Source organism: Necator americanus, chromosome IV, assembly GCF_031761385.1.
Source record: "Necator americanus strain Aroian chromosome IV, whole genome shotgun sequence".
Lineage (NCBI taxonomy): Eukaryota > Metazoa > Nematoda > Chromadorea > Rhabditida > Ancylostomatidae > Necator > Necator americanus.
Genome location: NC_087374.1, coordinates 4,468,939 through 4,478,440, shown reverse-complemented (window position 1 = coordinate 4,478,440; position 9,502 = coordinate 4,468,939). Strand labels below are relative to the sequence as shown.

The following is a 9,502-nucleotide window of genomic DNA, read 5'->3' as shown; positions in this document are numbered from 1 at the left end:
CTCTTTAGTGCCGAATAGAAAATTACAGTATGTGATGATTCAGTGGAGATTTCCGAAAAATAAACGAAAAAAAAAATGGACAAGTTGGAATGGATGGTTCCATCTGTGCCGATCAAGGATTGTCCCAAGGCTTCACCTCTATTAAAGGATACCAAGATTTTTCTTTGAAGGGCTTCATAAAAAAAAAAAACCCTGACCATCGAGTTGATCGTTATCCCGTTCTGCTTCTCTATTTTATGGAACATATCCGACATCGAGAAATCTTTCGACGCCTCTAAACTGCTTTTCCGATTTTTTCATAGCTCCGATTACAAATAGCGATGTTCGAGGCTTCTGACCACAAAAATCTGACGCCGCTGAATGCCACACTTAGTACAAAAATGTGTGTGTCTCAATGTCACAAAAATATTTCGCGTTGGGAGAAAGGTTGAACTCCAACTTGAGATCTAGATTACTATTATATGCATGAGCCTGCTGAATTTCCCCTAATCGTCATGAAAAATGGCGTGGGAAACAGCGTTTGTCCCTGCGAGGTACCTTAGAACGCGCCACCCTTGCGCACGCTTCGATTCCCTCAGCAGTCCATTCATTGGCCCTACTGGAGTACTCTGCTAAGGCGAACTCATTGATTTTCGACCGCTCGCTTGTGGATGCGGAGCGTGCACAAGGGTGCGCTGCGTTCTACCGTAGGGGTAGGAACAAATATCATTTCCCACGTCGCTTTTCATAACGGTTAGGGGGAATTGAACAGAGTAATGATTTCACTCATAATCTACACCACGAACTCTACATTTGCCCAGAGAGACCCGTACCCTGTTAGTATTGTGATACGCTGTCGTTGAGGCGAGTAAAAAGAAGCAGTCTGAAGTCTCGGACTTTCTGACTTCTCCTTAGTGAGAGATAAGCCATAGCAAAATAATCACTTTTTCATAATCTCTGAAATAACGATTTTGCTGTGGCTGGATTAGAGTTTGGGAAAAATAGGAGGAACCACGCTGGAGGGTTCACCAACTAATCTATCAATCAGCAGTAATCTTTTTTTTTTCAAGAAGAACTTCAAAAAAAAGAGCTTCTCAACCCGACTCGAAAATTGCTCGACCAGTGTGTGATTAATGTTTAAAGTCAAAATTACTATTTTTGAAAAGCGAAAAGAAATGGCGAGTGGTGTTCTCAAGCTTTCAAGCGTTGGTCCTTCTCCATATACTATATATACTGGACCAATCTCATCTTTAGCAGGATTATCGTCTCGACTGAATCCAAGAAAATAAAGGATGTCGAAAACATTCCGATCTGTACAGTTTACAGTATTTTAATGGTTTCAAAAAAAAAAGAATCAAGAAAATTTAACCATCATAACTTTCAGCTCATGTGGAGCGCAAAAAAAGTTAGGCTTGAGGCAAAGCATGACTTTTTCATACCGATACAGATTTCCACCAATACAAACAGAAATAAATAATAAAAGTAAAGGGAAGCACATCTCAAATAAGATTTTACTTTGTATGATAAGATGAAATCTTTACTTTCAGTTACGCTAAACTAGCAAGTCATGATCCGATTAAAATTCACAAGCAAGTGTTTTGATCGAGTGTCCTGCGCTGTCAGTGAGTGACAAGACGGCATTCTCCTTAGTTTTTTCCAGAAATACTTTGCGACCATCAGGGCAGCTCAGTGCATAGGCGACGTCCTAGAATATGGTTTATGTGATTGTTTCTTCAGAAAAATATAAAATGAACCGTGGCATTCCTTAATTCTCGGATTTTAGAAAATTAGAATTACTCAGCACATCAAGAAAGGATGGAATTGATACAATGTTAGAAATTTCTTCCCTTTTCTCGTTTTCTTTTTTCTGACCAAATTTTCAACTCCCACATCCATCATCCAGGCTCCTGTGTGGAACCACCATGATATCAGCAAACGGGCTTACATGCATATGCGAGTGTGCTGGGGTTTTTTTTTTCATTTGTTCTTAGCGGCACCATATTTCGAAACTAACGTTCTGGAGTGTGTACAGCGCGTTCTAACGTACCTCGTAGGAAAAAACGCACACCTACTTGTACTTCTCACGTCGTTTTTTTTTTGGGATGATTAGGAGAAATTGACCGGGGCCATGCTCATACTTGTAATCTACATCTCAAACTTTAATTTTTTCCACATTACGTCAATTTCGTGATACGCTGCCCCTCCAAGCCAACCGCCCCTTTCAATGTAGTTATAGGCTCTTTTAGGGATTTGCAGCCTTTAACAAATTTGTGGGAGCCGCTCCGTCAGCAAAAAAAGCCAGTGGTAATGATGTTTCTTCTTCAGTAGAGTGTGAAGGAAGGGAACATCGCTTGCTTGCACAGGTTAGTGTTGGCGAGCCACTGTCCTTTGACGCCAAGTAGCCTCTGTGCCCTTTTTTACCTCTCCTCCTCTCCTTTCTATGTTAATTCGATCATAGTTGTACCCGCACCTATACATTTCCTTCATATTTTTTAAAATGCGAGCCAAAATGATAGTATTCAACTAATGAACATTAAACAACAGCCTATTCAATTAATAATAACTAGTTTTAATAAATAATAATAATGACTAATTAATATTGCCTCTTGGGAAAAAAATTTGTGCCAATAGTCGAAGTACTTCATGTTTTTAATAGTAAAAATAACCACAGATATATTTTTTATGCAAGTACTGCCTTTTCGTCATCATTTAGACCGTTTCTACGCCTACCAGTCTACGAATCCCCGTTTCCCAAAAAGCTTACACCATTTTTCTTCCTTTGCACGACGAGTTTACCACCACTACGTAGATGATGAATCATTTTGACATCTCCTGGATTCAGAGTGAAGCTTGGGCTCACTTTTGGTGGATATCTGCAATCTTTATTCAGCTATATATACATATACTTATTTATTTATTTATTTATTAGCATGTGTACGATGAATAAATGAATGAATGAATATTTATTTATTTATTAGCATGTGTACAATGAACTCACCCGGATGAGACGCTTCTACTTGGATTAGAATTAGTGACAGTCATGCCACTAGAGCTCTAAAAAAATAACATTTTCACTCTAAGATCTATAAGAGAAACTTGCAACCTTAAATAAACCTTGTTCGCCAAACCTTCCTTATCTACGCTCGTAACTCATCGACGACTCATGATCAGACATATAAAAGCCCCCGGATCTAACAGTGAAAGGAGGGAAATCTCCTAAATACCACTCGAGAAATTCATCCAGAGGGGAGCGGCCGCTCCAGAAAAATAATTCCACTTTCTCCGTTAGAAGGGGTGGGTGTGGCGCAGTCGGTAAGAGTTCCGCTGTGGCCACAAAGTCGTTGGTTCGAAACCGCCCTAGAGCCAAGCAGGCCTTTAAACTATTCGAGTCGATAAAATGGTACCAGACTTGCTCTGGGAGAATAAAACCCTGACTTGGCACATCGCTGGCCCCCGCAAGTTAATCAGTAGTCCACAGTAGTCGTACTGGCAAGACACGCATTTGTTCGTAGACCTCAAACGATTTTGAATTCAAGTGAACGTGTTGGCGCATCCCAAGCGGATTGATTAACGCCGAGCATTCACTTTATCCACAGACACGCCAGGATGGGAAATGGTTAGCAGTGGGGAGTCAACATGTGATGGATGGAGCTGGAAGCGAATAGATGCCCCGATTAATCCATAGAGCAGGGTATTTGTTTCTGTTCACGACTGATTCACTAGTGCTATCCTTACGGGGATAGGCATGCTCAGATTATTTTAACCGCAGCCGCTTACGCAACTGCACTGCGCTTCGTGTCGTTTTGATCCAACTATGTGTAAAAGAAAAAAAATTTACGGGTTTTGAAAACCATTGCTTTTCCGCGTATGATGGAAAAAGGAATCTCTTAAGAAAATTAATGTTCCACTAACTAAAAGCAAAATTGAAAAATCGCTTACCGCTTCCTGTTTACCTTGTTGACCTTCTTTTTGCGGATTCTAGAACACCGTAAAAGAGCAAATTACTATTTTATACAACGGAAATCATTCTCATTCTTCAAAGGCGTACCTTTTCCAGAAGACTGTTAACAATGTTTTTGTATGAGTAGTTCTTAGGATATTGGGCTGGTGTGCTGTCGTTGTTACAGCACGAATGGTACATTCGGCCTGAAATAGACGTGTACAAAGAAACAGATCCAGTGAAGCAGGGAAACCTCCAGAATGAATCCCTACAAACGCTTTCAAGTAGCTCTACCAGTGCTCCTAGCGAGCTCGCCTCTTACCTGCCATGAGCAGTGAGTGGGTGGTGTGGACCTAACCGACCTAATGATAGGTCTATTTATGCTACTTTCAAATCGAACACGAAGATATGGTTAGATATGGATAGATATAGTTTAACCATAATATCTACAGTCATTTATGGAAAATCCTCTTACCAATGCATTTTTGAGTTTCTTGTTTGGGGTGGGTGTAGCGCAGTCGGTAAGAGGTTCGCTGTGCCCACATCAGTCGATGGTTAGATTCCGCCCTCGTACCAACCAAGCCCTTCATCTCTCCGTGGTCGTTGAATCCATAAATTGGTACTAGACTTCTCTGCGAGAATAAAAACACTGACCTGATCATCGGCTGGTCCCCACAAGTCATTGTATAAGGCAGACACCCGTTCTTAAACCCCATACGATTCTGAATCGAAGTGAATGCGTTGGCAACAGAAACGAAAAAAAGAGGTTATTTGAGAAAAAAATCCAACTGTCCTTTCTTTTTTTTCTTTTTTTTTTTTTGTTCAGAAGTGGATGTTAGGTGAATGTTAGATTGTTAGGTGTTAGGTAATTGTAAATTCTTCCCAGTAAGTGAATTTAACCTCGACGAACCCATAAATTTTTATTGTCTCTAAAGTTCCCATTAGAATGGTACTACCTTTATATCTTAAACGGATTGTTACGCCAGAGATCTCATCCTTTCTTATAGTTTTTAACGCATTTTTGTGTGGTACTAGAAATCATAACAACTTCATTAATTATCAATTTTATTCGTAAAAAAATTATTTTGTATAAAACAAGTGATAATCAAAACATATCCTGGTTTAGTGCATCAAATTATACAGGAAAAGTAGAAAATAGTTGTTATTCTTTAAACTGCAACTTTTAAACCAATCTTGATACATTGATTTTGATTCTCATTACCAAGGGTGACCGCTGGATGTTTTTGTTTGAGCAGAAATGAATGGTTCATTTTTTTTTAAAAAAAAGAAGAAAAACATCAACAACTGCCAGCGAAAGATCGCTTAAGAATGGTTTTTCAGTCGTTTCGTCTGATAAAGAAAAATTCACCTACTGTGAAAAATAAGTCGTCCGAAATTCCTAAAAAAAATTGGAACGAAAAAAAAGAAAGATTCAAAATTTGAACTATGATAAAAATGTGACGTCTATAGTATAGTCGGGCGAAAACCACATGATGTTCGGTGCAGTTGCGTAAGCGGCTGCGCCCGATGCGGTGCGGTAAAGCGTAGCGGCTACGATCGAAGGGAGTTCTCGCTAATAGTACTCGTAGCTGCAGTACGCGATGGTCCTATCTCGATTCCAGCAGCGAGCTTCATGTTGTTTTGATCTAACTATGGCTCAATAGAGAAATGATTTTGCAGCAAATGTCGTAAGAAAATTTTCGATAGGATGTTTGCTGAGTTTTTAAAGAAATTAGTGCCTAGCGAGACTTTTTCAATTTCACTAAGTTTCCTTCAGTGACCGTACTGTGACTTGCTAGGATCGAGGAGGGAATTTGGAGCGAAACAGAGTATCGACCTGAGCGGAAAACATTTCCTCTGCAAATTTTCACTTTTACCATTTTCGAGAGATTCTACAATCTATTCCCATTGAATGGAGAAAAAGACGACTGAAAGGAGGTAATGAATGAAGTAGAAGTTTGAATTGTACGGTTGAATTTGTACATATTAGGGGCCCATACGTTTTTGAAAAAAAAAAATCGACGTGAAAAATGAAAAAGGCGCGTTGTGACACTGCACTGCTGGCAATCCATAATTGCCAGCAGATTTGCTAACCCCTACGGTAATTCTATATGTTTAGAGATTCTAAAAAGTGCACCAGCTGCAGATCCTCTCATCACCACTTCATTTGCTAAAAATGAAATTTAACATGCACTTAAATTTTGTTTCAAAAACATAGTCAACACCTTCACACCTTGTCAACGAAATTCTGTGTAAGGTGGAGCAAACCGGTGTGAAAAACTGAGAAATCCTGAATTTTCATAGTGTTCTTTTTTTTCTACTTGTTAGAATTCCATCTCTAACCACTATTCGCAATGAGAGGAAAATGTCGCACCAATAGAAAACAGGATAGAGTAGTCTTAGCAGAAATCCATGTGAAATTCAGAAGCTGAACATGGGAAATTTAGTTTCCAACTCCAACGTCAAGCTTCTTCCTTGTTGTTGGATTGTCCCGAAAGGACCTCTCGAGATTTCAGGAGGCTGTCATCTCGAACTAATTTCCTGGTGAAGTAAAAAAGTGTCCGAGCCTTCGACAGAGAACAACACCATATAAAATGTGAAGAAATATTCACAAAGATAACACACAACAGATATTCGAGAAAAAAAATGAAGTTGAAGTTTTGGTGTCGTAAGTATCTCTGGAAATTTAGGTATTTCGCCGGAAAGGTGTCTTAATGATTAACATAACTAATAATGCGACAAAGCAGCACAAATAGTCGCGTAATACACGGATTTCAGAACAGATCCACTTTTTTTCACCAAGACGCGATTCTCCTACCTACTTTTTACTCAGAAGCGACTAAGAATCCCGGAAGATTTTGACTTGAGAGCTAGAGAGGTGAATCTAAATGATTAAAAAGAGAATCATTCTTAACACACACACACACACACACACACACACACACACCCCCCCCACACACACAACACACACAAACACCAACACCAACAACCCAAAAAAACCAAACAAAAAAAAAAAAAAAAAAAAAAAAAAAACACACACACTATTGACGGTATTTATCTCCTTAAAGCTTTAGTACAATACGGACCAAATACAAATGCACTACGATCATGTTAATCCTCGAAAGCAAAGGATACGGCACCCCAAATGCGCATCGGCATCGCCAGCTGCCTTGAACCGGTTCGCGTTATACCTTCAACTCGAGACCAATTCGACGCGGGAACGTGGAAAGAAGCTCTAGGAAATACAAACGAATTTCGTCACGGGACCACACGAACTCACGAGCATGGGTCTACGAGAGGTTCTTGAGCATAAGTGTGTTTCGCGAACGGGATTTCTGCCGCCGGTACCGGATAGAACCGCTGTGAGTCCTGAACAGCGGGTGCCTCTTTTCCGTTCACTGTTTGACGCGAGAAAGGTGAAGAAAAACGTTCGTGAGTAGCGAAACTCTCCGTTATCTGTCTGAGTCTGGATTTCTGGATCGAAGTGGTGAGCTGAAGCGCAGCACCCAGTGTTGTTTTAAACTTCAAATAAGTTGATAATAAATCAATGCTTCAGCACCAGCGTCTGAAACTACTAAAAACTCTGAAACTGTGACCTGATCACATCTAATAGATAACTACATCGTGAAACCCCGAGACCTTGGCTGCAAGATCATCCACTCCGGAAGGATGAAAGGGTTGGTTTGCACTATAATTTAATTTAGGTTTCGAATAATCGACCATGTGGCTACAACGGACCTCTAACCGACTGCACCATCGATGATATTGTCGGATCAAAATGACAAATGAGGCTCGGTGCAATTGCCTAGTCGGCTGCGCTCGGACCGACGTTGTGCAGCTAACGGGTGGTATCGAGGTGGTCCTATCGAAAACTGTAGCGATGAGGGGTGCTAGAAAGGGTCCCACGTCGACCGCTTCGAACGCAGACGGTTGCGAAACTGCGCCGAGCTTCAGGTCGTTTTGACCTGACTATAGTCGAAGTAAAACAAACACAAATTACAACTCAGGTGTAATCAATATCAATACTCGCCACTCTCCATGCGTGATTCAAGGAAAGGTGTATATGCAGTGTACAGAGGGATATCCAACCATTTAGGAATATAACCTTCTAAAATCCACCAAAAAAGTTTGCTACGGAGCTAACCGTTTCAGCTCTGAGCTAAAAAGGTAAGTGGTTTCCCTGTTGCTGTGTAAGTCTCCAGAGTCAACGTTTTGTTCTTCAGCTTTTGAAACCCAAAGATTTTATCCAGAACTGTTTGTCATTTCCCTTAGTTGACTAAGTAGAAGTCTGACTTGAATTGACATTACAATAGACTTTAAAAGTAAATGATTAAAGAAGACACGAGATTGGCCTAACGAAGAGTTGTAGCAATCGATTCACTTCTCTGTGCTGAACGCAAGAAAATGAACAAACAACAACACAAACATAAATTTAAAGCTCTTTCAGTGAAAAAAAATTAAAAAGCTATAAAAACTTTAACAATCAAAAATGGAAAAAATAAAAAACAAGAGTATTTTCGGATAATAACGGTGCTTAGTAATAACAGCCTGGAAGCGTATGAAGGTGGTGGTCCGAGTAATCCATCGAAGAATCGCGAGTGCAATGTGTTGGGTGATGAAATACGACGAGCACGGACAGCGTATTCCTCAATCGAGACAGACCTCTGCTAAAATTGAAGAATTGCCGCTAGGAATAAATACAGTAATAAAAACTCGAAAAATACAAGAAAAAAGACAAATGACAAATCTAAAATCTACTTGTTCTTCAGAAATATTAGCTGTGGAGCGGACATAGATACAAATCTGGAGTTACTTCGACGAGTGGCCAGATCCCAGATTTATGTTCTTTGCACCCGGCACGCAAAAAAAAACTGTCGATTCAAAACTTCTGATTGATTTGCTTGAGCTGCAGCCAAGATTCGTATTGATTTTCTTCAAAATCAATCAAAAGCTACAAATTCAACGCGCCAAGTCCGAAGATTCTAGAATAATCGAACATTGCCACAGTCTACTCATGCTTCTGGTGGATTCTAGGCAAATCCTGGGTTAAGCAATTCACTCTGTTGATGTTACAGCCAGTGGTAACACATTTCTAAGGGAATTTTGCACAAAAGCAACCAGGAAAAGAATACAGCAACAATTCACGAACTCGAACACCTGGAAGACCTAGAGATACTATAGGGAGAACTCAGCGGAATCACGTAATCTTACAAAAATACGGGAATCCCATACTTCTTCAGGATTACCATCGCCTAGGTAACGACTTCTAATGGAAGACGTCTCCTGCCGTCCACAGGTCCTACCCATCCAGGAGAAGGACCAGTCCAGGAAGACCAGCACGATGGTCATGTTCATCGATCGATATCGCTCCGCCCCTTCGCCTTGTCTCTATTGGTCGGATGGCGTCGATGAACGGCGTCAACCGACATCTCGGCACTATTCTTGTGCCCCTGCCATGCTCCTTGTCCATTTCGAATGACCTCAGGTGTTCTTCGTGGATCTCCGTGCATCAGGCTGGGTTAATTACGGGTTAACTAACTCTCTCTGCGTGTGTTTTAGGGCCAGAGGCCGGGCATTCATTCC

General features: G+C 40.6%; 2 protein-coding genes across 6 annotated transcripts; both read right to left on the bottom strand.

Moving 5' to 3' along the window:
- Positions 1–1,555: 1,555 nt before the first annotated feature.
- On the bottom strand, positions 1,556–4,509 carry RB195_000374 (uncharacterized protein; the record flags this gene model as incomplete). 3 transcript variants are annotated; one of them, XM_064196672.1, is made up of 6 exons in its annotated part: positions 1,556–1,684; positions 2,744–2,852; positions 2,978–3,033; positions 3,919–3,957; positions 4,028–4,125; positions 4,395–4,509. In XM_064196672.1, the coding sequence occupies 6 exons, from the start codon at positions 4,507–4,509 to the stop codon at positions 1,556–1,558; spliced, it is 546 nt and encodes a 181-aa protein (XP_064052552.1). The 3 variants fall into 3 exon arrangements, with proteins under 3 accessions (XP_064052552.1, XP_064052553.1, XP_064052554.1); XM_064196673.1 differs by lacking the exon at positions 4,395–4,509 and adding an exon at positions 4,242–4,248; XM_064196671.1 differs by lacking the exon at positions 4,395–4,509 and having other exon boundaries at positions 4,028–4,120.
- Positions 4,510–7,030: 2,521 nt separating this feature from the next.
- RB195_000373 (uncharacterized protein) lies at positions 7,031–9,389 on the bottom strand (the record flags this gene model as incomplete). Of its 3 annotated transcripts, none has more annotated exons than XM_064196669.1 (3): positions 7,031–7,154; positions 8,465–8,586; positions 9,152–9,226. In XM_064196669.1, 3 exons carry the CDS (start codon positions 9,224–9,226, stop codon positions 7,031–7,033), a joined length of 321 nt encoding a protein of 106 aa, XP_064052551.1. The 3 variants fall into 3 exon arrangements, with proteins under 3 accessions (XP_064052551.1, XP_064052549.1, XP_064052550.1); XM_064196670.1 differs by lacking the exon at positions 7,031–7,154 and adding an exon at positions 8,678–8,722 and having other exon boundaries at positions 8,454–8,586; positions 9,223–9,389; XM_064196668.1 differs by lacking the exons at positions 7,031–7,154; positions 8,465–8,586 and adding an exon at positions 8,975–9,085 and having other exon boundaries at positions 9,152–9,268.
- Between the last annotated feature and the right edge of the window lie 113 nt (positions 9,390–9,502).